At 48.6% G+C, this 26,273-nt stretch overlaps 1 protein-coding gene and 1 non-coding gene across 3 annotated transcripts; one reads left to right on the forward strand and one right to left on the reverse strand.

Moving 5' to 3' along the window:
- On the forward strand, positions 1-25,875 carry Pfas (phosphoribosylformylglycinamidine synthase). 2 transcript variants are annotated; one of them, XM_052757631.1, is made up of 28 exons: positions 1-112; positions 5,207-5,383; positions 9,573-9,708; positions 10,444-10,549; positions 11,021-11,210; positions 11,330-11,435; positions 11,943-12,083; positions 12,203-12,327; positions 12,658-12,786; positions 15,600-15,731; positions 15,854-15,982; positions 19,248-19,321; positions 19,431-19,587; positions 19,878-19,939; positions 20,056-20,217; positions 20,485-20,610; positions 20,748-20,879; positions 21,101-21,331; positions 21,473-21,653; positions 21,739-21,822; positions 22,029-22,184; positions 22,377-22,496; positions 22,759-22,904; positions 23,015-23,222; positions 23,324-23,415; positions 23,498-23,612; positions 24,015-24,338; positions 24,429-25,875. In XM_052757631.1, the coding sequence occupies exons 2-28, from the start codon at positions 5,242-5,244 to the stop codon at positions 24,737-24,739; spliced, it is 4,017 nt and encodes a 1,338-aa protein (XP_052613591.1). In that variant the 5' UTR covers positions 1-112; positions 5,207-5,241; the 3' UTR covers positions 24,740-25,875. The 2 variants fall into 2 exon arrangements, with proteins under 2 accessions (XP_052613591.1, XP_052613592.1); XM_052757632.1 differs by lacking the exon at positions 1-112 and adding an exon at positions 119-292.
- Positions 17,516-17,622, reverse strand: LOC128123498 (U6 spliceosomal RNA). The gene has a single exon (XR_008222680.1). It is a non-coding gene; the product is annotated as a U6 spliceosomal RNA (small nuclear RNA).
- Positions 25,876-26,273: the final 398 nt, after the last annotated feature.

The raw sequence follows: 26,273 nt of genomic DNA on the forward strand, positions 1-26,273 counted from the left end.
GGCGTGGCCACTCAGTCCGGCGCAAGTCCGGTCTTTTCGCTGGTGGCGCTCGTGGATGACGTAGCAGCGCGCCAAGATTCGTGGAGTTGTGTCGCTGCGTGGACGGCTTCACGTGAGTAGGACTCGCGCGTGCTTCCCCGAGTTGCTCCTTGGTGCAGCTCCATGGCTCACACACGCAAGCCTGATCCAGGCTGCGTCGGTTTCCCCGCCAGGCCGGGCTGGGTCCTCCTGGGCCCGCGTGCCTGAGCTAGAGCATCCGTCCGCTGGAGCGCGTGTTCTACAGACACTCGGTGTAGGTGGACGACAGGATTGAAACAGCCTCCCGTCACGGCCCCATTCACTCATTCAGTCATCCATTCATTCATTCATCCATCCATTCATCACCAAATGTGTCGATCAGGACACTAGTCGTTGGGAATATAGCCCCGAAATAAAATCCTGTACCGTTATTCCTGGAGCTTATATTTCGCTGGGAATGATACGTAGAATCTTAATAAAGTGACTCCAGAGGGATGGAGATGTAGTTCGTAGAATGTTTATCTAGCATGGATGGGGCCCTGGGTTCGATTCCCACGACCTCATTAACCGGGGGTTGTGAAGAACACCTAAAGTTAGAGCACTCGAGAGGTTTGGGGAGTGAGTTAGAGGTCAGCCTGGGCCAAATGAAACCGTGTTTTGTCGTTGTTGCCAATTGTTTAAAAGAATTTTTTTTTTCAGAAGACTGAGTAGGAGGAGGAAACAGGTGTGGTAGGGATAAAAGGTTCATTCAACAGCTTGTTTGGTTGGTTGGTTTTGCTTTTTTTTTTTTTGGTTTTTCGAGACAGGGTTTCTCTGTGTAGCTTTGCGCCTTTCCTGGAACTCACTTGGTAGCCCAGGCTGGCCTCGAACTCACAGAGATCCGCCTGGCTCTGCCTCCCGAGTGCTGGGATTAAAGGCGTGCGCCACCACCGCCCGGCGGTTTTGCTTTTTTGAGACAGGGTCTCTTTATACAACCTTGGCTGGCTTGGAACTCAGAGATTCACCTTCCCCTGCCACCTGAGTGCTGGGATTCAGGGTCCGTGCCATCACCTTGCCCGGCAGTGGCAAGTAAGTGTTTATCCATGAAGCCATCTCACCAGCCTCGAAGTCAGGGCCTTCCTGCTAGCTTATGGCAGATAGGATGTGGTTGTGTAGTAGTGGAACTGTTCAGGAATCCAGTGATCTGGATCTGTAATCTCAGCATTTGAAGGAAGTGGCAAGAAGATAGTGAGTTCCAGGCCAGCCTGGGACTGTATAATAACCGACTTTGACTCAGAAAACAAACAGCAGTAACCAAGAAACCAATACGTTGATCAGTCCAGCCAAGTGGTGATGGTGACTTGGACGGCTGAGGTAGTAGACATGAAAAGGCCAGAGATTTAAGGTGTATTCGGAAGTAGATGTGTTGGCAGATGGAGTGTGGAGAGGCTGAGGGAAAAGGACTGTTAAGGTTGGCTTCCTTTTTACTTTTTGTAGTTCTGAGGGTTGAACCTCAGGCCTTGCATGTGCTAGGCAAGTGCTTTATCACTGAATCCAGAGCCTACACATTCAGATGAGCAACTGTTTGGATGGTAGTCGTGTTCCCTGGATGGGGAGGACTAGAGGAACAGCAGATCTTCCTGATTGGGGGTGCCAGGAGTACTCCAATTACTTTAAGCTTCCAGCTCCCTCCAGCTCCCTTCCCATGAGCTCAGTAAACTAGTATTCCTCTTGAAAAAAACAAAAAACAAGAGGGAAGAGGAGAGATAAGTCTGTTATAGCCTAGGCTGTCCTCAAACTCACTGTGTAGTTGAGGATAACCTTGAGCTCAGGATCTTCCTGCCTCCACATACCATGTGCTGGGATTACAGGTATGTGCCACTTTGCCCAGTTTATGTGGCCCTGGGAATCAAACCACACAAGACTTCATGCATAGTAGATAAACATTTTATTGAGTTAAATCCTCAGCCCCAGTTTATGACACACTTATATGTAGATGTGATGGTATTTAAGTATACCAATCTGGAGTTTTAAAGAGAGTCACTGTTGGGAAAAGTTATAGAATATTTTGGCAAATACTAGTTTGGATGCTATCAAATTGGCGTTTTTAGTTGAAAACGGTAGCCAGGTGGCAGCGGCGGTGGTGGTGGCGGCAGCGGCAGTGGTGGTGGACACCTTTAATCCTGGCACTTGGGAGGCAGAGGCAGGGGCAGGGGCAGGCGTATCTCAGTGATTTCGAGGCCAGCCTAGCCTACAAAGCGAGTTCCAGGACAGCCAGGACTGTTATACTGAGAAACCCGGTCTCAAAAAACAAAAACAAGCCGGGCGGTGGTGGCGCACGCCTTTAATCCCAGCACTCGGGAGGCAGAGCCAGGCGGATCTCTGTGAGTTCAAGGCCAGTCTGGTCTCCAAAGCGAGTTCCAGGAAAGGCGCAAAGCTACACAGAGAAACCCTGTCTCGAAAAACCAAAAAAAAAAAAAAAAAAAAAAAAAAAAAACAAAAACAAACAACCAAAAAAACCACAGTTGAATGGTGGCAATTTCATTGGTTTGTTCTAGTAGGTAGTCTTTAAAGCACAGAACTGGAAGCCATTTAACACAAAAGAAGAGAAGTATAAAACCATGGGCACCTGACATTTAGAAGTTGAGCAGAAGAATAGGAGTCAGCTCAGGTGAGTTAGAACGATCAACCAGAAGGTGGAGGAGGTTCAGGAGAATATTGCTGTCATTGAAGCCTCCAGAGGAGGGTGTTTGAAGAAGTAGGAAATGAATGAGTCACTTGCTGCTGACAGGATTTATAAGAACAGCTAAGAGGTCTCTGGATTGACAGAGCATCACAATACTGTTCTTGTCAGGGTAGTAAAAGAATTCAGTTTTGTTTTAAAGATTTTTGCCCCCATTTTGTGATGCTAGGGATCAAGCCCATCACCCCAGCACACTAAGTATTCAGCCTGCATCCTGAGCGTCCCAAACACTGTTGAAGTCAGAGAAGACAATCTGTGGAAGCTAGCTTTCTTCCATTTTGTGGGTTCTGAGAATCAAACTCAGATCATTAGGTTTGGAGGCGAGTGTCTTTACCTGCTGAGCCATCTCACTGGCCTATGGAATACATTTTTTTATTTTCTTTTTAAGAGTTTATTATGTGTGCAGTGTTCTGCCTTCATGTGTGCCTGTACGCCAGAAGAGGGCACCAGATCTCATTACAGACGGTTGTGAGCCACCATGTGGTTGCTGGGAATTGAACTCAGGACCTCTGGAAGAGCAGCCGGTGCTCTTAACCTCTGAGCCATCTCTCCAGCCCTATTTTTATTTATTTATTTATTTATTTGTTTTTTTATTTATTTATTTATTTTTTAAGACAGAGTTTTACTGTGTAGCCTTGGCTGGCCTGGAGCTCACTGTATTGTCCAAGTTGGCCCTGAACTCACAGAGATCCACCTGCCTCTGCCTCTTGAGTGCTGAGATTAAAGATGTGCGCCACCATGCCCAGAAACATCTGGTTTTGAATGAGTTAAGTTTGAGTCATCCACATGGAGATGTGAAGCAGTAAAGTTCTTTACTTCCTGCTTCCCCTGAAAGAGGCGAGTGTACATCTGTGAGCCCTGTGTGTGGGCTGATGGTTGAATGAATGGAGCAAATTAGAAGCCCTGAGCTCCAAAGGTGCTGTCTAGAAGGGAGGTGTTCTGAGCACTGGGCAGTGAGAACATCCCAGTTGATATAGTGTGCCCATCTTGAAGAATGGAGAGACGTAGAGCTGGTGAGCAAAGGGAAGGGCCTCAGCAGTTGGAAAGGGCTTTGTCAGACTTTGGATTTACCTGGAGCAAGAATGTGATGTTTTGAAAGCAGTGAAGCAGGGGAACTGTTACTTGACTTTACTAGTCAGGCCTAGCCCACCTTCATCCTCTGCATTCATGTCTTAGACACTGCTGTGACTAAGTACCATAGACTGTAGTACCACCACAACAGAGCTGCTCAGAGTTCCAGAGGTTGGATCTGAGATCAAAGTGCCAGTGTGGTCATTTTCTTTATTCTTTTTTTGTTTTTGTTTTTGTTTTTTGTTTTTCAAGATGGAGTTTTTCTGTGTAGTTTTGGTGCCTATCCTGGATCTCGCTCTATAGACCAGACTGGCCTCGAACTCACAGAGATCCACCTAGCTCTGCCTCCCAAGTGCTAGGGTTAAAGGCATGCGCCACCGCCACCCCGCTATGGTTATTTTCTTGTAGAAACACATTCTAGGTTTCACACTGCTGACCTTGTGTTGTGCATGGTAGAGATCTAACTCTTCAGCTTCTTAGAAGGACACTAATTCCATTCATTAGGGTATTGCCCTCATCATCCTAATACTCCTAAAGACCCCTGTTGAAACATTGTCATATTGGGAATTAGGGTTTAAACATAAGAATGTAGGCAAGGGATAAAAACGTTCAGTTCTGGGGCCTAGATAGATGGTTCAGCAGTTAAGGGCACTGGCTCCTCTTCCAGAGGTCCTGAGTTCAATTCCCAGCAACCACAAGGTGGCACACAACTCTATAATGAGACCTGGCACCCTCTCTAGGCATGCAGGCAGAACACTGTATACATAATAAATAAATAAATATTTAAAAACAAAAACAAACCAAAAACATTCAGTTCCTGGCAGATAACATTTATGCTAGGAAGTCCTTCCTAACTGAAGTAACAGGTTAGTGTCCTTAGACCCTTAGTGTTAGTCATACTAAGCTGAAATTGTCTGATGTATTTGTTCATAGTAATATTCTTCTTTTGTTTGTTTGGTTGTTTGGTTGGTTAGTTGGTTTTTTTCGAGACAGGGTTTCTCTGTGTAGTTTTGGTGCCTGTCCTGGGTCTCGCTCTGTAGACCAGGCTGGCCTGGAACTCACAGATATCCACTTGGCTCTGCCTCCTGAGTCCTGGGATTAAAGGAATGTGCCACCGCCACCCGGCCAAGGATGTGTCTGTATGCCTCTCCCTCACACTACTGTTTTATGTGTGTTGGCATGTGCATGTGCTAGAGGTTGAGCCCAGGGCTGAGAACGTGCTGTACTGCTGAGCCATCCCTTCCCAGCCTGAAAAGCCTACATTTTGCAGGATTAGTTGAACATCCCCAGGGCTACCCTTTTCTGAATTCCCCTGTGATGTCCCCCTTCTCCATGTCCAGTGTCTGGGTTTCTGCGGAACTTGAAATCAACTACTGTTGTTTTTTTTTTTTTTAGGAACCTAATCCATCTCTAGAAGGTCACCTGCAGAGATGGCCCCTGTCCTTCACTTTTATGTCCGTCCCTCTGGCCACGAGGGGGCAGCCTCTGGACATGCTCTTCGGAAACTACAAGATAAACTGCCAAAGCTTCAGAGTGTGGAGACTGAGCTGTGTTACAACGTGCGCTGGGCAGGTTGGGCCTAGATGTTGGGTTTACATTTTGTTGTTTGGTGGGATGTTTGAGTCAAAGTACCATGTATCCCAGACTGGTCTTGAACTCTGCCTGTGGCTAAGGATGACTTATGCTCCTGAGTCTACTGCCTTACCTCTCTGGAGTGCTGGACTGGTAAAGTCTGGTGAAGATAGCTCATTACATCCAGTGTGAGGTGTTGGATTTCCTTTTTGTTTTAATTTTTTACCCCATTTTGTTTTTAATTATGTGTATATGTGTGTATTTGTTTGTGTAAGTGTGTACATAAGTGCAAGAGTCCAGATCTCCTGGAACTAGAGAGAAAAGTGACCTTCTAACATGAGTGCTGGCAATTAAACCTGGTCTTCTGTAAGAGTAGATTGTGATAGTAACCCCTGATCCATCTCTCTAGCCTCCTGTTTGATATACTTGTGTGTGTGTGTGTGTGTGTCCGTGTTTACTCTAGCATGTGGAAGTGAGAGGACTCTTCCTTCCAACATTGTCAGACTCAGGTGCAGGTATGTTGTGTGTATTTGTGTTTACCTACATGCATGTCCATACACCACGTGTGCCTGCTGCTGCAGAGGCCAGAAGAGGGCATGGATCCCTTGGAACTGGAGATAAAGATGGAAATTTCTTGTCCCTACCACCTGCTCCCAAATTCCTTCTCAATTAATTGACTCAGAGACAATATAAATTACAAATGCTCAGCCACTAGCTGAGGCTTATTACTATTTAAGTTAATTATATTCCTTATTTACACTCTGCCACATGGTAGTACCTTTATTAGCATGGCACATTCATCTCCTGCTCCCTCTGCATCTGGCTGGCGACTCCTAACTCTACCCTTCCTCTTCCCAGAATTCACCTCAATCTCTTCCTGCCCAGCTATCAGCCAATCAGTTTTTTATTAGCGAATGAGAGTAATACATATTCATAGTGTTGAAAAAGATTGTTCCACAGCATCCCCCTTTTTTGTCTAATTAAAAAAGGAAGATTTTAGCCTTAATATAGTAAAGCTATGTACAACAAAAAGTTATTAAGAATTACAGTAACATGGGAGGCAGAGCCAGGTGGATCTCTGTGAGTTCGAGGCCAGCCTGGACTACCAAGTGAGTTCCAGGAAAAGGTGCAAAAGCTACACAGAGAATCCCTGTCTCGAAAAACCAAAAAAAAAAGAATTACAGTAACAATATCCAATTTCTTTGCACTTGACTATCTTATTTTGATGAGTCTAAAGTTTTATATCTAATTTACTTTCTATTATAACCAAGGAAAACTATAATTATAACTATTTAGTCTTCAACTTCATCAAAGACCCCAAAAGGGTGAAGTGTTACCTAGTGACAGGGATATCAGGCTGCCTGGACAGTCACCAAAGTTCCTCTGCAATGTTGGGGCATCCAACTCTGGCCTGTAGGTCTAGAATATCTGACAGACTTTTCTGTGAAATAGAATTTTTGAAGGACTGTCACGTCTTGTATTGGCAAAGTTTGGCAGTCACTTTTCTGTCCTGCTTGTCCAGTTTGGACAGCATACTGTCAGCAGTTGAGGCAAGAGCAGTTTCTTGCCTGGTGGCTAACTTTTGCCACAAAGAAAGTAAACTTGATATGGAGTTTCTTCGATGCCCATGATCTTCTCTGAAGTAGATTGGTGCTGCCAGGAGTAGACGTGTCTCACTGTCATGAAAAGCTTTAGGTTATTAAACATATTAAATGCAATGTTCTGTAGATCTTTGAAGTGTGTGAAGACCATCTATATAAATATATCTGTGTATGACCTTGAAAACATACCTAACATGACTGTAAGTTTGACTTTTATAGATGACTTTTAATTTGTATTTCTTAATTATACATTACATTTTTAAATGAGTCGCATAAACATAATACCTTAAGAGTAGAAATATACATACAGTACAACAAAATTAAATTTGTATCAATAAACCAAAATCCATACTAATGTAAAATATTTAAGATTAATAGTTGTTTTTTTGGATTAAAGCAGATTCAATAATCTACCCTTTTATCCTATCATTTTTATATCCCCCCTTTTCAGAACAAGATCTCTGAATCTAATCTCATTTGTTTAGCTTTTTTCCTGACCATTATAACAACTTGTAACCAACCCCCCCTAAAATGGTAATAAATATCCATAATCCATTTTTTGGGAATGTAGATGTAGACTAATACCTCCTGATTGGGGGCACTGTTAATCTTTGGGGGACCCTGAGAAAATTTAGTATTATAGTGAAGTCCTGACTGGAGTATTCTGTGAGGCTAGATCATCTCAGCCAGGAGCCTTGAAGCTGTTCTGGATACAGAACTCAGAGGAAACTGCAACAGAGGGGCTCTGAGACATTGGATCATCTGGGCCATCTGTTCCCATTGAAGATTTTTCAGGGGGTCTTCCTCGATCAAACTTGATTTTTCTTAACCCAGAATGAATACAGAACCTCTCATTTCCTGTGGAAATAAAAGCAGAACCTCTTTCCCAACATAACATATCTTTTGACTTAAATTTTGAAGTCAGGATATTTTTACAATATGTAGGATGGTTTTAATCTAGCAGTTTTCGTAATCAAATGTCTCTCAGCAGTTATCATTTGTTCATTAGCAGTCAAAAAATTTAAAGACAATAACATATAGTATCCAGACTGTGTATTTTCCATCTTTACATGGCTTATTATATCTTTTTATTACTCTTTTCCTTTTTTAAAAAGACTTTATTCATCCTTTTTCTTTTCTCTGCTAAGCCTACATATATTTATTATTATTGTTGTTGTTATTTTCGAGACAGGGTTTCTCTGTGTAGTTTTGGTGCCTGTCCTGGATCTCTCTTTGTAGACCAGGCTGGCCACGAACTCACAGAGATCCACCTGGCTCTACCTCCCAAGTGCAGGGATTAAAGGCATGCGCCACCACCGCCCAGCGCCTACCTATATTTTTAAACACACTGTGACCCATTTAGAGCTTTTTTTCCATCTGAATCTGTCTTCACTGTGTATCTGTAACTTTTCCTGTCTGTGTGAGCAAAACTGCTGTGTAACTTAGATCAAGGTGTGCTAGTGCTAGCTCCTCCCCCTCAGTTCTCTGAGAGTCTAGTCTCATGGCAGGGGCATGTTTACTGCCAGCTCTGGGAGCCGTGTTTACTACCCTAACTCTGGGAAGTTTCTAGATCCATGCCACCACCAAGTAACATGCCACTGACTGCTCATAAACACCATATAAGTGTTTGGTAGCAGAGCCTCTTAAAAGAGTTGCCCGTTTTTGCTGCTAGCACTAAGTCAGGAAGTAAGTCTTAAAGGAGCCGTGCCTCTGCTCACCACCAGCAAACAGCCCACTGGAGAAAAGGCAACTACCAAGAAGCTGTGCTTGACTCTGTTCTTATATGTCTAGAATCCTTTTTTAAACTTTGTCAAGTTTTATGTGGAAATTTCAGCCACACATTGGAACACCATGTCTAAACAGGTTTCCCGTCCCTACTACCTGTTCCCAAATAACCAGCAGCCACTTCCCAAATAATTGACTCAGAGACTTAATATAAATTACAAATGTTGAGCCAATAGCTCAGGCTTATTACTAACAAGCTCTTACATTTTAAATTAACGCATATTCCTTATTTACGCTCTGCCACATGGTGGTACCTTCATGAGCATGGCACATTCATCTCCTGCTCCTTCTGCATCTGGCTGGTGACTCCTGACTCCACCCACCCTTCTTCCTCTTCCCAGAATTCTCCTAGTCTGGCTCTCAGACTCAGTCTCTTCCTGCCCAGCTATCAGCCAGTCAGCTTTTTATTAGCAGATGAGAGTAATACATATTCACAGTAGAAAAAGATGGTTCCACAGCAGTTGTAAGCCATCATGTGGGTGCTGGTAATCCAACCCAGGTCCTCTGGAAGAGCAGCCAATCCTTTTAACCGCTAAGTCCATCTCAGCCCCGGGGTGTTAGGTTGTGGGTTGTTTTGCTTAATTAATTAATTTGAGGGAGATCTCTCTGTGTAGTCCCGGCTGTCCTGGAGCTTGAAATGTAGACTAGGCTGGCCTAGAACTCACAGAGATCTTCCTGTCTCTGTCTCCCAAATGCTGGGAAAAGGTGTGGGCCACATGCCCAGTTCTAGGTGTTGGTTTCTGAAAGGAGGTGATCTGGTACATGAGGCAGTGTCTTGAGGTACCCTGGTCCTGTCTCTGCAGCTGAGGCCCTTCCAGGGGCCGAGGAGATGAAGAAGTTGAAGTGGCTCTTTGGCTGCCCTTTGTTGCTGGATGATGTTGCTCAGGAGTCCTGGCTTGTTCCTGGCTCCAATGACTTGTTGCTGGAGGTGGGACCCAGGTACGCGGTGGGTTTCTTCCTGGGGCAACTCGATCCCACATTCCAAGCACATCTCCTTTTCACACTCACTGGCAACCCCTTCACTTCTGTCTTTCTCCTTTGCCTTGTAGTCTTTGGAGATTTTCCTTTGCTCCATCCTCTCTCTGCCTGGGAAGCCATGCGATATTTTCCCTGTGTGGACAAATGTCTTGAAAACTGAACTAGCTCCCAAATCTGTTTTAGAATCAACCCCTTACACTTGGAAAAGTTCAATGGTGCTTTCTCACGAGTCCCGTTTGTTAGGGATTGACCCTAGGACTTAATGCATGCTGAGTAAGCACTGCACCTTTCAACAGTTGGGGTTATTTTACCTTTTCTTCTGAAAGATGATTTTGCTAAGTTTCCCGTACTGGCCTTGTGTATGGGTATGTGCAGCTGAGTGCAGATACCCAGGGAGGCTGGAGGCATCGGATCCCCCTAGAGCTGGAGTTACACACAGTCATGAGCCTCCTGACATGGGTCTAAGGAACCAAACTTGGGTTCTCTTGAAGAACAAGGCACTCTCTTATCCACTGAGCCATCTCTCCAGCCTCTGATTAACTTTTGAAAGCAGGTTTTCTTGGCACCTAGTCTGAGGCAGGAGGCCAGTGGTAAAGAGGTAATAGTGGTGTGTTGGGTAGATCTGTGGGCAAGATCCACCTTCCCAATGATGCTTGTTAGGGCCTTCAGACCATAACTTCCTGACTCTTTCCTCAGGCTGAATTTCTCTACTCCAACATCCAGCAACATTGTTTCTGTGTGTGAGGCCTCTGGGCTGAGAGCTGTGGATCGGGTAGAGATCACCCGGCGCTACCGGCTCTCGGTGAGGCGTGGGCATTGTGGTGGAGTGAGTGGACCAGAGATTAGATCCTAAACTCTCGCAAAGTCATGGGAAAGGGAGGGGAGAGCTCTTGGCCTTAGGCCTGCCCTGTACGCTTGGGAGGTTGTTTGCTGCTTTGAATGTACCTGGTTGAAGGGTAAATGGTCCAGCTGGGCTTCCCAGACTGATCTATGCATCCTGGCACAGGTTCATGCCCAGATGGGGAATTTTTTGTTTTGTTCTTTTTTTCTTTTTCTTTTAGTCCGAATAAAGATGCCCTGTGGGCCTGAGTATTCATAGCTCAGTGGTAGGGCTTTTACCGAGTATATTCAAACCCTGGCCTTGATATCTGCACCAGAACGGGAAAGTGGTGCTGTATGGTGGTAGTGGGGTGAGTAACGTGAAGGTCCAGAGGGAGTCCTTTGTCTCTGATCTTCAACTCCGTCTGTTGTTTTCTATGTACCCTCCCACTAGTTCGCCCACCACCCTACGGCTGAAATGGAGGCCATCTCTCTGGCTGCCTTGCATGACCGGATGACTGAGCAGCAGTACCCTGACCCCATCCAGAGCTTCTCCCCTCAGAGCACCCCAGCCCCACTCAATGGCACTATCGACATATTAGCTGAGGGTCGGCTTGCCCTGGAGAAGGCCAACCAGGAGCTAGGTGAGCAGGTGTCCATGGGAGATGAAGGGAAGGGCCCGGCATAGGTCAGCAGGACTACTGAGACATGGAATATGGTGGCCTGAGGCATGCTGTCAGCTCCTCTAGGGTTTGTCTCCTAGGTCTGGCCCTTGACTCCTGGGACCTGGATTTCTACACTAAGCGCTTTCAAGAACTGCAGCGGAACCCGAGTACAGTAGAGGCCTTTGACTTGGCTCAGTCCAATAGGTGAGGAGAAATGCCTTTGTCTGCTGTCTTAGCCCTTGGAGTCGGAAGGGAATGCCACAAGAATGCATCTTCTGTGCTCTCCCTGCATCCCTTCAGGGTCCGGCCTCCTTACCCTTCTAGGAGTCTACTTTTTTTTTTTGCGGGGGGTGGGGGGGTGGGGGGGGTGTTGAGACAGGGTTTCTCCGTGTAGTTTTGGTGCCTGTCCCGGATCTTACTCTGTAGACCAGGCTGGTCTTGAACTCACAGAGATCCGCCTGGCTCTGCCTCCCGAGTGCTGGGATTAAAGGCGTGCACCACCACCGCCCGGCTAGGAGTCTACTTTTAAATCGTGGTTTTATCTTTGGTTTTTGACAAGCCACAGTGGCAGAGTACATAAGGATTTTCTGGAATGTACTTTGACATCTCCTAAGTATGAATTGGCTGTGACTGCTGTATGATGCTGTCGAGGGAATGCAGCACTAAAGAGTGACCCGTTCTCTCTACCTTTCCCTCCTGTCACTCCCACAGTGAGCACAGCCGACATTGGTTCTTCAAGGGCCGGCTCCATGTGGACGGGAAGAAGCTAGGACATTCCCTGTTTGAATCCATCATGAGCACTCAGGCATCCTCCAACCCTAACAATGTCCTCAAGTTCTGTGACAACAGCAGGTTGGCTGTGCTCTGGGCTGAAGGGCTCTTGGGTTGGACAGAAGGGAAGCCTTGGACCCTGGTTGGGTTGGCATGGCTCTTGGGGAAAACAACAGAGTGGAGCATGGCTATGTCCATAGTGCGATCCAGGGGAAGGAAGTCCGATTCCTACAGCCTGAGGACCCTACACAACCAAGCTGCCTCCGGCAACAGCAGGGGCTTAGACATGTTGTCTTCACAGCAGAGACACATAACTTCCCCACAGGTGAGTTGGGTCCCAGTGTAGACAGGTAAATATAGAGAGTAGGGGGGTACAAAGGTCCCAGGACCTGAGGCTGAGCCTAAGTTCTTTTTTCCATGGAGGACATTAGCAATGGGTGTGTGTGGTTGGGGGAAAGGGGACAGGCGTTAGGGGTCTGTGTGTCCGTGTGTTTACAGCCCTGGCTGGAATTCGCTTTGTAGACCAGGCTGACCTCAAACTCACAGAGCTCTACCTGCCTGTTTCTAGGGTGCTGGGATTAAAGGCGTGCAGCACTCCCTGGCTCGGGATGGTTTTATGGATGTCACCCATATCTCCTTTGCTTTCTCTTTGCAGGAGTGGCCCCCTTCAGCGGAGCAACCACAGGCACCGGTGGCCGCATCCGAGATGTCCAGTGCACGGGCCGTGGGGCCCATGTGGTAGCTGGCACGGCTGGCTATTGCTTTGGAAACCTGCACATCCCAGGTTCTGTCTTTTCCTCCTCTAACCACCTTCCCTCTGTCCTGGCGGCACAAACACTTCATCTCTTAGGTCTAAAGTCAGCTGGGTGTGAGGGAGAGCTTCACAGTAGTCAGCTTTTGCTGACCATGAACATGGGCAGTACAAACTGAGGGATTTGGAGATTGCCAGACTGACTTTGGAGACCTACAGTTTTCTTTAGAAACCAGCATTCACTTAGGAAACATGAGACCGGGTTATCTTATGATCAATACTTGTCCACTAAATCCAGTTTCTTAGAGAACCTTAAGAGACTGAGGGGCTGTTGTGGGACAAAACTTTCCCTGGGAAGACACAACATACACATGGACTCACCCACAACAGACCGAAATACAGATTCCACCACAGTCCATCTTGGTGAAGCAATGAGTTTTATTGGCATTACTTAATATGAGTATGGGTCAGGGGTCACTTACAGGAGTAGAAATGACTCCAAGACGGCTGCATCACCAAGACCCGCCCCAGCATGGGTGACATGGGTGACACGCTGCACAGCCTGCAGGCAGCTCAGCAGGTTGGAGAGTGTCCTCCTTTCCAAGTGGCTCTGGTCTCCACCTCTTCCAGGCAGCTGGGCTGGCCTCAGAGTCTTTCCAGCTTAACTCAGTCTGAGAGACTCAGCTTTTATTGCTTACTCTAGCAGGGAGGGATCTAGTGGCTGGTCAGTTTCAGGGACTTCCTGAAGCTATTTTGAGTTTTTTACCTTTTTAAAGAGCTGTTCTGCAGGATGGAATGTTTCTATATCCAAAAAACTTATACAACAGGGCCTGGAGAGATGGCTCAGTAATTAAGTGTGCTACTGTTTCGGGGACTTGAGTTTGGTTCCCAGCACCCATGTTGGTTGGTTGGTTCACAACTGCCTGTGTAACTCTAGCTCCAGGTGGGGATGCAATACTTCTGGCCTCTGCAGGTCACATATACACATCATTTTATAAAATGATAAAAGTCTTGTTTAAAAAAGAAGGGCACTGAGTAGTGGCACACTCTTAATCCCAGCACTTGGGAGATGTTGTTTTTGTTTTTTACTCTTTTTTTGAGGGGCTGCTACCCAGCTCCCAAATAAATCACACACGGAGGCTTATTCTTACTATAAACACCAGGCTTAAGCTTGGCTTAGTTTCTAGCCAGCTTTCCTTAACTTAAATTATCCCGACTACCTTTTGCCTCTGGGCTTTTCCCGTTCTCTTACTTCTGTAAATTTTACTTTCACTACATGGCTCGCTGTGTAGCTGAGTGGCTGACCCCTGGAGTCCTCCTCCTTCTCTGGCTGCTAGATCTCTCTTGCCCCTCCATCTCCTTTCTTCTCCCCTTTCTCCCAGATTTCTCCTTCTATATATTCTCTCTGCCTGCCAGCCCCGCCTATCCTTTCTCCTGCCTTGCTATTGGCCATTCAGTTCTTTACTAGACCATCAGGTGTTTTAGACAGGCACAGTAACACAGCTTCACAGGGTTAAACAAATGCAACATGAACAAGAGTAACACACCTTAAAATAACATTCCCCAACAGAGAGAGGCAGAGGCAGGTGGATCTCTTGAGTTCGAGGACAGCCTGATCTACAAAGTGAGTTCCAAGATAGCCAGGGCTACCAGAAAAACCCTGTTTTGAAAAGCAAGAAACAAAAAGGAGCTATAGAGGGATAGCTTAGCAATTAAAAGTACCTACTGCTTACGCAAAGCACCAAGTTTGGTTTCTAGCACCCATGGTGGTGGCCGGCAACTGTCTGTAACTGCAGCGCCAGCCTGATCTGATGCCCTCTTCTGGACTCTGGGTACCTGCACTCACATGTGCACATAAACATACATATACATACAAAAACATAGATTTTTTAAGAAGGGGGAGAGACTATTTTATTTTTATTATTTGATACAGTTGAACTATATAGCCTAGAACTCACCAAGATCAACCTGCTTCTGCCTCTCGAGTGCTGGGATAAAAGGAATGGGTTGCCCAGCCATTTCTTGGAGAGGACCTGAGTTAAGTCCCAGTACTTAATTCAGGTAATTCTAGTTCCATGGGACTCAGCATCCTCTTCTGGTGTCCGTGGGCACGTGTACTAACATGTGCACCTACACAGACACACAAAATTTTTGTGGGGGTGGGGGGAGCTTAAGTTTTCTGATCCTAGGACTGGGGTGTGGCAGAGGGGTAGTTCTTACTTAGCTTGTACAAGCCTCTGTTGGGTAACTAGCATTACTAAAGGATAAAAAAGCCTAAAAAGGTGGTTTTGGTGCACACCTTTAATCCCAGCACCCAGGAAGCAGAGGTAGGCTGATCTCTGAGTCTGAGGCCATCCTGGTCTACAGAGTGAGTTCCAGGAAAACCAAGGCTACACAAAGAAACCCTGTCTCAAAAAACCAAAAAACAAAAGCAAAAACAAAAAAACCCACAGGTACCATAAATAGGCTCTATACAGTTGAACAAGGCTTTAATCCCAGCACTCAAGAATCAGAGGCAGGGCTATCTCTGGGTTCCAGGCCAGCAAGGCTGCAAAACGAGACCCTGTTTCAACAAACAAAACAAAAAAAGTAACAAATAAATGAAAGTATCATGAGACAAGGAAAGGCTAGTGTTGGGGATGGCAAGCAGGCCATTGTTAACTGCTTTCCACCTCCACATTCTAACCATGCCGGCAGCTTCAGTGCCTAGAGTCGCTTTCCACTTCCTTTTACTTCCGTGCTGGGGACCAAACCCAGGGCTTGTACGTGCTGTGCACATGCTGAATTACTGAGCTGCCTCTCTAGCTCATTTTTATAGTCTATTGACCCTTATCTTTCCATCTCAGGTTATAATCTGCCCTGGGAGGATCCAAGCTTCCAGTATCCTGGGAACTTTGCCAAGCCTTTAGAAGTTGCTATTGAGGCCAGTAATGGAGCATCTGACTATGGCAACAAGTTTGGAGAACCCGTGCTGGCTGGTGAGCCTTGGGGTGTATAAGAAAGAATAACACACTCCAAAGCGGCTTGTGGGTGTGCTGTGACCCAGGGGCTGCGGTGCTGCAAAACCGTGGGACTTTACCTCCTTTCACTTCCACACTAGGATTTGCCCGATCTTTGGGTCTACAGCTTCCGGGTGGTCAGCGGCGTGAGTGGATCAAGCCCATCATGTTTAGTGGGGGCATTGGGTCCATGGAAGCCAAGCATGTGGGCAAAGAACCCCCAGAGCCAGGTAAGAGCCCTTCTGTGCATCTAACCAGCTTGCTCTCGGTGTAGGACAACCACGGGGAGGGAACAGGGAAGACACGGGGTGGTTTCTGCTCCCCTGCCTCCCACCTCTTCGTACAACAGGTTGTCAGGCAGGACAGTTTTCTGTTAGCTGGGCACTCTCAGTCTTTGTGGTTTTAATCCCTGCCAAGTGTACTCGTGTATTGCAGGGGCCCTCACCCCTACACCTGTGTTAAGTCACTGAAGCCAGTGTTTATACTTAGTACCTGCTTTATGCTCAGTACTTTTCTCTGCTGGCTAAGCTCAATAGAGCAAACATTATTGATTGCTGGGCACTGTGTTTAGGGCTGTGATTAAAGTCTAAGCCCCAGACCAGTTGGATCGCTCAGTGGGTAGGACATTGGCCAAGCAAGCTGATGACTGAGGTCAATCTCTGAAATTCATGGAGGGAGAGAACTGAAAACTGAAAGTTGTCCTCTGACCTCCACATAAGTACCATAGTACTGTGGTATCTGTATGCTTCTGTGTAACGCGCGCGCGCGCGCACACACACACACACACACACACACACACACACACACACACTAAGGAATTAAGAAAAATGAAAGGGTTGGAGGGATAGCTCAGAGCTTTAGAATACATGTTGCCCTCACAGAAGACCTGTGCTCAATTCCCAGCATCTCATGGCGGTTCACAACCATCTGGAATTCCCATTCCAGGGACCTCTGTGAGTACCAGGCACACATACAATGCACATACATACTTGCAGGCAAATACTCTTATATATAAAATAGGATTGAAGGGGACACCACCACTGCCTAGTACTAGTCCACATCTTTTTTTCTAAAACACACACAACCTTTTTTCTTTTTTAAAGATTTTATTATGTATATACTGTTCTGCCTGCATATATGCTTGCATGCCAGAAGAGGGCACCAGATCTCATTATAGATGGTTGTGAGCCACCATGTGGGTGCTGGGAATTGAACTCAGGACCTTTGGAAGAACAGCCAGTGCTCTTAACCGCTGAGCCATCTCTCCAGCCCCACATATCTTTTTTCTTAATATTTTTATTTTTAGCTGGGTGATGGTGGCGCACGCCTTTAATCCCAGCACTTGGGAGGCTGAGGCAAGAGGATCTCTGTGAGTTCAAGGCCAGCCTGGTCTACAGAGCGAGTTCTAGACAGTCAGGGTTACACAGAGAAACTCGGTCTTGAAAAACAAAACAGACTTGGGAGGCAGAGCCAGGCGGATCTCTGTGAGTTCGAGGCCAGCCTGGACTACCACGTGAGTTCCAGGAAAGGCGCAAAGCTACACAGAGAAACCCTGTCTCAAAAAACCGGAAAAAAAAAAAAAAAAAAGAAAAACAGAAAAAATTTTATGACTGTTATTTTTGGGGATTATAATAGAATTACGTCATTTCTCCCTTTCCTTTACTCTGATATACTCCTCTTTGCTTTCTTTCAAATTCATGGCCTCTTTAATCATTAATTGTTTTAATATATTATAGGCATATTATATGCACATATATAAGTAGAAAAATATGGAACATTCCACTAATATGCATGTCATCTTTATGCAGGGGCCGGGCTAATCTTCTTCGTATTTTTCCAATTTTACTATGTGTGCTACCAAAGTGAGCGCTTTCTTTAATTTTTTTGAGGTAGGGTCCCACTACATAGTCTTGGCTGTAACTCTTAGAATTCCCCATACAGACCAGGCTGGCCTAGAACTCACAGAGATCCACCTGCCTCTGCCTCCCTAGTGTTGGGATTAAAGGCATGTTCCATCACAACTGTCTTTTTTTTTTTTTTTTTTTTTTGGTTTTTTCAAGACAAGGTTTCTCTGTGTAATTTTGTGCCTGTTCTGGATCTTGCTCTGTAGACCAGGCTGGCCTTGAACTCACAGAGATCTGCTTGGCTCTGCCTCCTGAGTGCTGGAATTAAAGGTGTGTGCCAACACTACCTGGCATTCATTTAGTATCTTAATTTTTAAAAAATTTATATGTATGTATATGTGTGCTACATGCATATGGGTACTCTTGGAAGCCAGGAGAGGCCACTGAATCCCTTGAAGCTAGAGTTACAGGTGGTTGTGAGCTGCTAAGTACCAAATCAGGTCCTCTGGAAGAATATTGTGTGATAAGCCATCTTGACAGCCTTTCAGATAACATTTTGAGTTCATTTTTATATGTTGTATGAAGTTGGCATCCAACTTCATTCTTTTATGTGTGGTGATCCAGTTTGCTTTAGATAATTCTTCTTGGTTGAATTGTCTTCATATTTTATTCAGAAGTCAGTTGGCAGAGACTGGGGATATAGCTCAGTGGTGTGGCTCTCTCCTGGCATGCTTAGAGCTTACATTCAGTCATGTGGTTGCTGGGGATTGAACTCGGGACCTCTGGAAGAACAGCCAGTGCTCTTAACCTCTGCGACACCTCTCCAGCCCCAGGCTTTATATTTTCTTATGAACTTTAAAATCAAGTTATCAGCTGGGCGGTGGTGGCGCACGCCTTTAATCCCAGCACTTGAGAGGCAGAGGCAGGTGGATCTCTGTGAGTTTGAGGCCAGCCTGGTCTACAGAGCGAGATCCAGGAAAGGCGCAAAGCTACACAGGGAAACCCTGTCTCGAAAAAAAACAATAAATAATAAATAGGATCAAGTTATCAATTTGTGAGAAAGTCAGCAAAGACTTTGATGGGCACTGTGTTGAATCTACAGATAAGTTATGGGGAATAGTACCACCCCAACAGTATTGTCTTGCAGTCTATGTATTGTTTCCTGTATTTGCCAAAACAAATAATTACTCTTGTATGTAATATGTACCTGTGAATAAAACTAGGCTAAATCCCTTGACGTGTATTTCCCTGTTAGAGAATAGGTGGGTTGGTAATTTTAGAAAAACTTAGTTTTGCTTTCTGCATCTGACTGTTTTGCTGCATGTATGTAAATGCACTATGAGTGTACAGTGCCTACCAAGGCCAGAGGAGGGTATCAGATCCTCTGGAACTGGAGTTGGAAGCAGCTGTGAGTTGCCCTGTAGGTGCTGAGAACTGAATTCAGGTCTTCTGCAAGAGTAAGCCCCCGAGCCCTCTCCTAACTCTGCGTCTCCATCATTTTTATTATTGTCGCATTGTCTTCCATAGTTGTGTGATTGCTCTGCCCTCTGCCTGCTCCCTCACGTCAGATTCTTCCGGACTCATATTGTCTTGCTTTAATGGCCTCCTATATAGCCTCCCCGGGTTCTGGTTCACACTTCCTCCCTTGCAGGCATGGAGGTTGTAAAGGTTGGGGGTCCCGTCTACAGGATTGGAGTTGGGGGTGGAGCTGCCTCATCTGTGCAGGTGAGTGAGAACAGTTACAGGCCAGCTTTGATGCCCTGGGCCCCTTGTGGGGTGTGTGGGTGGGGCTCCCAAGCCTCTCGGAGCTGAGCTATGCCCTGTGCTTCCTCAGGTTCAGGGCGACAACACCAGTGACCTGGACTTCGGAGCTGTGCAGCGGGGAGATCCAGAAATGGAGCAAAAGATGAATCGTGTAATCCGGGCTTGTGTGGAAGCCCCGGGAAGAAACCCCATCTGCAGCCTCCATGACCAGGGTGCCGGTGGCAATGGTGAGGGAAGGGGGCAGAACAAGTCAGATTTGGGTTAGGGAGAAGCAGTGAGGGTTTGTGGCCAATCACCAAGCTCTGCAGCGCTTCTCCACGCCCTCGACATGCTGGCCAGGCTCAGGGGTGGGGAGTTAGAGCCTGCTGCTGCCAAGGCAGGGTAGACAGTACGTGTGTCACAGCAGCTCTTCAGGGACGTACAGAATTAGGGGCTACTCTGGAGACCAGGAACTCCTCTGTTCTCCTGGAGCTGACCATGACCAGGTTGCCATCTCTTCCCGCCGTTCTCTCACCAGGCAATGTCCTAAAGGAGCTGAGTGACCCAGCAGGAGCCGTCATTTATACCAGCCGCTTCCAGGTGCTGCATAGGTCTCACCCCTGGAGCTTGGCTGTCCTTTCCGCCCCATTTCTAGCAATATGGCGAGGCAAGGCGACGGCCCCTGACCCTTCTTGTCTTCCTTGCTGTCTGTGCAGCTGGGTGACCCGACCTTGAACGCACTGGAAATCTGGGGGGCCGAGTACCAGGAGTCAAATGCACTTTTGCTGAGGCCCTCAGACCGGGACTTCCTGAGTCGTGTCAGTGCCCGGGAGCGCTGCCCAGTTTCTTTTGTGGGCACAATCACTGGAGACAAGAGAGTGAGTTGGCCCCAGTGATCAGGAGCAGGTGCTCCAGGCAGACTGGAGCTGCCTGGGCACATGGGCTTGGGGAAGAAATGTTGAGGGAGCAAAATGAGATTGAATGGAAAGTGGGCGTAAGAGGAGTGGGGAACAGCAGGGGTCGGGAGTGAGGGGGACCTCAAGGAAACCAGACAGGATGGGAACATTGTTTCCTGCTCTCTAGGCATATTCTCTGCTGGTGTTCAAGGTCTCATTTTCTTTGGGGGCTGTCCCTGGGGTCCACAGATCATGCTAGTGGATGATCGTGCATGTCCTGTGGAAAAAAGTGGCCAGGGAGATGTCTCCCTGACACCTCCTCCAACCCCTGTGGACCTGGAGCTTGACTGGGTTCTGGGAAAGATGCCGCAGAAGGTATGTGGGCCAGGGGAGGGGGGGGGGGCGTGTTTTCCTGTGACTGTCCTGTCACAGTAGCTTTCCCGTGCCCGTGTTTGTCACCTGTGTGCCCAGCCCTTCTCTGGTGCTTACATTTGACCGTTCTTCCATTACAGGAGTTCTTCCTCCAGAGGGGACCCCCCGTGCTGCAGCCTCTGGTCTTACCCCCGGAGCTGAGCGTGCGCCAGGCTCTGGAACGAGTTCTAAGGCTGCCCGCTGTGGCCAGCAAGCGCTACCTCACCAACAAGGTCCTTGTAGCACACTTGGCCTTGTGCATTGTTCCCTGTCTCGCAGCCTGGCCCTCCTCCCCATTGGGGTTTCCTCGGCTCTGGGAATGAAGGGGTTGGGGAGCGTGGCGTCCTCAATGGCCTGTTGTCCCCGGCCCACCTTCTGTGTGCTCTGCTTGCAGTTAGGGCATAGCCAGCCCTCTTTGACATTGCCTTCTCTCCACATGCATCTGGTTCCATAGGTGGATCGCTCGGTGGGTGGCCTCGTGGCCCAACAGCAGTGTGTCGGGCCCCTGCAGACGCCTCTGGCTGATGTGGCTGTTGTGGCACTCAGCCACCAGGAGCTTGTAGGGGCCGCTACAGCTCTGGGAGAGCAGCCAGTCAAGAGCCTGCTGGACCCCAAGGTGGCTGCCAGGCTAGCTGTGTCTGAAGCCCTCACCAACCTGGTGTTTGCTCTGGTCACTGATCTCCGGGTGAGCCCTCCATAGCTTTTGTCCTGGGGTTCTAGGCCTCTGCATCTCTCGGCCACTCTCCCTCTTCCCGTTAGTTTCTGTGCGTAGACTCCCAGGCCCTGTGCATCTCTAACGCCATGTCCGTGTCCCTGCTGTGCCCAGGATGTGAAATGCAGTGGGAACTGGATGTGGGCAGCCAAGCTCCCGGGGGAGGGTGCAGCTCTGGCTGATGCCTGTGAGGCTATGGTGACAGTGATGGCGGCACTGGGTGTGGCAGTAGATGGTGGCAAGGATTCCCTCAGCATGGCTGCCCGGGTTGGCACTGAGACCGTGCGGGCTCCTGGTAAGGATGCGGCTCTTGGGAGAGGGAAGAAGGTCCTGTGGGCTGGGCTGGTACCTTACTTCGTTGTATTCCTCCTTCTTGGTAGGGTCGCTGGTCATTTCAGCATATGCTGTCTGTCCAGACATCACAGCCACTGTGACCCCAGACCTCAAACGTCCTGCAGGGAGAGGTATGGCTTCGTGTTCCTTGATCTTGTGTATATATTCGGAGCTTGGTCCTTGGTTTGGGGTCTGTTTCATGAGTCCTGGTACCCCTCATCTCAGCCCTGAGCAGTATTGACTTTCTAGGATTGGCAGTTGGGGTGTCTCTGTGTACTGTGAACGGCAGTGCTGGGGTGCTGAGGCAAGGTCGCGAGCTGCTCTCCCCTTTCCTTAGGTCATCTGCTCTATGTGCCCTTGAGCCCTGGGCAGCACCGACTGGGAGGCACGGCTCTGGCCCAGTGTTTCTCCCAGCTTGGGGAGCACCCTCCTGACCTGGACCTTCCCGAGAACCTCGTGCGTGCCTTCCGTATCACCCAGGGGCTACTGAAAGGTGAGTGGCCCGGTGTGTGGTAGCAGACCTGTGGCAGGCGCTGGCCTCCTGCACAAGTGAGCATGGCGTGCCTAGAGTTCAGGCTCTCCTCTTAGGAGTGCCTGCCTGCCTGCCTGCCTTCTCACACTCACTGGCTCTCCGGAGGCTGTGAGGCTTGGCCTGAGGTGGCTGAACTTTTCTTCCTTCCTCCAGACCGCCTTCTTTGCTCAGGCCACGATGTCAGTGATGGAGGGCTCGTCACCTGCCTGCTAGAGATGGCCTTGGCTGGGAATTGTGGGATAGACGTGGATGTGCCTGCCCCTGGGATCCATGGTGAGGAGCTCGGGGGTCTCGCCTCAGGCCTGGGCCGCCTTCTTTATTTGTAGACCCTCTGGTGTCAGCAGTGTGGTGTCTCTGACCCTTCTTCCTGAGTCTTAGCTGTCTCGTCCATGCTGTCTTCTTGTTCTGAACTGTGGCCTTCTAAGACCTCTCGTAGTTCCTGGTGCGGCTGCCATGCGCTCCCCTTCCAGATCACATCCTCCCTGAGTCCTGGCAGTGCCCTAGTCATCCTGACTCCACCCCATTTCCCTTCCAGCACTGCCTGTGCTGTTTGCGGAGGAGCCGGGCCTGGTGTTGGAGGTACAGGAGGCAGATGTAGCCGGAGTATTGCAGCGGTACCAGGGTGCTGGCCTACACTGTCTCAAACTGGGCCACACAGGCGAGGCTGGGCCCCAGGCCATGGTGAGGAAGCCAAGGAGAGTGTAGTGTTAATGTGAGCCTGTAAGAAAGCCCACTCTGAAACCATGATGGGCCACACTACCTCCTGGCCTTCATCAGTTTCCCTTCTCCAGGTCCGAGTGTCAGTGAATGGGGCTGTAGCTGTAGAGGAGCCTGTTGGGCAGTTGAGAGACCTCTGGGAAGAAACAAGTTTCCAGCTGGACCTGCTGCAGGCTGAGCCACGCTGTGTGGCAGAAGAGAGGCAGGGCCTAAAGGAGCGTACAGGACCCAGCTACTGCCTGCCACCTACCTTTCCCACTGCCTCTGTGCCTTGTCAACCTGGTAAGGGAGTGTGCACAAGGCTTGGGTGCTTGGACCTGCTCAGGGGAAGGTATCTGGGGTTTGGAGCAGGGTGACCATCTGCTCAGAGACACATCTTCCAGGCGGTCCTATCCCCCGAGTCGCCATCTTGAGAGAGGAGGGCAGTAATGGAGACCGAGAAATGGCTGATGCCTTTCACTTGGCTGGTTTTGAGGTAAGCACAGGGGCTAGCAGAGCTGGAGATCTTGATCTAGTCTTGGCTGTGCCCTCTGCCAGTTTGCTCCCTATCCTTTTAGGTGTGGGACGTGACCATGCAGGATCTCTGCTCTGGGGCCATCGGACTGGACACATTCCGCGGTGTGGCCTTTGTGGGTGGCTTCAGCTATGCAGATGTTCTGGGCTCTGCCAAAGGTCAGTGTGAAGACTACTGCATGCTCCATTTCCACATTCCTTGAAAAGATGTCTTTGACTCGTTCTGCCTAGGCTGGGGCTTGTTACCCCCCACAAAGCTAGGCACAGTGCTCTGGTTCAGGACCAGAGGCCAGCAGGACTAGGGATACCTGAAATGGGGCAGCTGGCTTCCCAGGGCTGTACAAGCCTGGAGGGCATATGCCTCATCTGAATGGTCAGCTGCTCTTCAACTTGATCAGATTGGCCTGTCCTGTGGGAAGATGGCTCACCACAACCGCAAGAGAGGCCAAAAGTTCAGACTTTTTGTGTGTGCTTTTTTTTTTTTTTTAAGTGAGATAGTTTCATGAAGCCCAGGCTGCTCAGGCTGTTCACGTCTCACTTTGACTTAATTGTTCTGCCTAGGTTGGGCCGCTGCAGTGACCTTTAATCCACGGGCCAGGGAAGAGCTGGGACGATTCCGCAGGCGGCCAGACACCTTCAGCCTGGGAGTGTGTAACGGCTGTCAGCTGCTGGCCCTCCTGGGCTGGGTGGGAGGTGACCCCAATGAAGAGCAAGATGAGTCAGGCCACGACTCCCAGCCACCACAGCCAGGCCTCCTGCTCCGCCACAATCTGTCTGGGCGGTATGAGTCCCGATGGGCCACCGTGCGAGTGGAGCCCGGGCCAGCCCTGATGCTTCGAGGGATGGAAGGCTCTGTGCTGCCTGTGTGGAGTGCTCATGGGGAAGGTCAGGCTGGGGAAGGCAGGGGAGGGTTTGCGGGCTGGGGCTGGGCCTGAAGAGGCTTAGCTCTCACTTGCCTTTGTCCTTTGCTTCCAGGTTACATGGCATTTTCTTCTCCTGAACTCCAAGCCAAGATCAAGGCCAGGGGCTTGGTTTCTCTGCACTGGGCAGATGATGATGGGAACCCCACAGAACAGTACCCCATGAACCCCAATGGATCTCCAGGGGGCATAGCCGGCATCTGCTCCCGAGATGGTCGCCATCTGGCCCTCATGCCGCACCCTGAGCGGGCTGTGAGACCCTGGCAGTGGGCGTGGCGCCCCCCTCCCTTTGATACCCTCGCTACCTCCCCCTGGCTGCAGCTCTTCGTCAATGCCTGGAACTGGACACAGGAGGGCAGCTGCTGAGGAGGCTGCATGACCACCCCGGCCCACAGCTCAGCCTTTGAGTCTGCTGCCCTGTCCCCATTGCCTTCAGGAGTGTCCCCACGAGATTTCCAGAAGCATCTTGGACAAACAAGAACCAAATGCTAGGGACATCTCAGCTGCATTGCTCGTTTTAGCCTTGCCCTTGCAGGAGCTGCTCCTCACAGTCCTTGAGTTTCACATGAGCCTCCAGCAGGCAGCCTCTGGCTCCAAGGACCCCGACAGCACAGGGCAGAGTTCTGCTGGCACCTTCCCCAGTGGTGATCACCATGTTGCCTCTCATTCTCTCGATTTGAGCTCTGAACAAGGTTTTATGTCCCTTTTCTCTCTTTGCTTTTTAGAGACAGGCTTTCAGTCTGTAGCCCAGGCTGACCCTGAACTTGATTCTCTAGCTTCAGCCTCTCAGGTGAGTGCCACTGTGCTTGGCACTGGTTTGGGAACTCGGAGTAATGTACCAGCCCCTCCCAACCTCATTGCTTTAATCTGAAAAGAGCAGATTTCTAGATTCCTTTTCAGATATGCTCTGCTAGTTGTGAGGAATTGTTGCTTCTGGCCATTCTTAAGGTTGACCTGTGCCTGCCTCGGATCACATTCCTGATGGTTGCGTCATCTAAGTAGTTGGCTCCTCCCATCCTACTGGGGTACTACCTCTTGTCATTCATTCTGTCTTGTTCCTTGATCAGTGATGGTGCCACGCACCGGTCATGCCCCAATGGCGTTCATAATCTTAATAGAATTGAAACAATAGCTACTTAGCCTGTACTAACAAGCTGAGTAGGTGCTGGGTAATTTATGTGTCTGAATTCTCATAAAAACTAAGAAGGGTACTTGAGGCATTTTCCAGTTAACAAAGGAAAGGTTAATGATAAACTGTCTATGATTGGTCACAACTTGAAAGGGATAGCAAAGGGCCCTGCTCACCCAGCTACATCTGCTTCTGATCATCCTGAGGTCACAGGTCACATTTCCAGGAAGCAGCCCTTCTTGCTGACAGCCATCTCCCATCATCCCTTGCTTCCTTCCCTCAACAAATGTATTCAGAAGTCACTTGTATGCTAGAGTCAGGTGGTCCCCCTGAAGTTCTACATCATGATTAAAGGGGTTTCCCTGTAAAAACACTGGCATCTTGATTTTTTATTTTATATTATTTTAATTTTGTGTGCGTTGGTGTTTTGCCTGCATGTATGTCTGTGTGAGGGTGTCACAAGCAGCTGTGAGCTGCTATGTAGGTGCTAGGAATTGAACCTGGGTCTTCTGGGAGAGCAGTCAGTGCTCTTAACTGCTGAGCTGTCTCTCCAGCCCTGCATTTTGCAATTTCTTCAGGGTTCAGGGTTCGGGGAGGCGGAGCACTTGTGCCTCGGCTAGTGGTGAGGTGGTGTTAAGTTGCAGGTTGTGGGTACAGCTGAGTGGTGGAGCCCTTGCGTAGCATGTTTGAATTCCCAGATTGGATTTCCCTGCAGCACCACAAAAAGGAAGGGGTGTGGAGATAGGAGGTCAAGTTTTTTTTCCTTATTGC

The sequence above is a fragment of the Peromyscus californicus genome, unplaced genomic scaffold (genome assembly GCF_007827085.1).
Source record: "Peromyscus californicus insignis strain IS unplaced genomic scaffold, ASM782708v3 Scaffold_3__1_contigs__length_106647218, whole genome shotgun sequence".
NCBI classification, from domain to species: domain Eukaryota; kingdom Metazoa; phylum Chordata; class Mammalia; order Rodentia; family Cricetidae; genus Peromyscus; species Peromyscus californicus.

Coding starts and splice junctions, on each gene's coding strand:
- Pfas (XM_052757631.1), top strand. CDS start 5,242: ATGGCCCCTGTCCTTCACTTTTATGTCCGTCCCTCTGGCCACGAGGGG. Junction 15,983..19,247: donor CAAAGAACCCCCAGAGCCAG/GTAAGAGCCCTT, acceptor CCTCCCTTGCAG/GCATGGAGGTTGTAAAGGTT. Junction 19,322..19,430: donor GAGCTGCCTCATCTGTGCAG/GTGAGTGAGAAC, acceptor GTGCTTCCTCAG/GTTCAGGGCGACAACACCAG.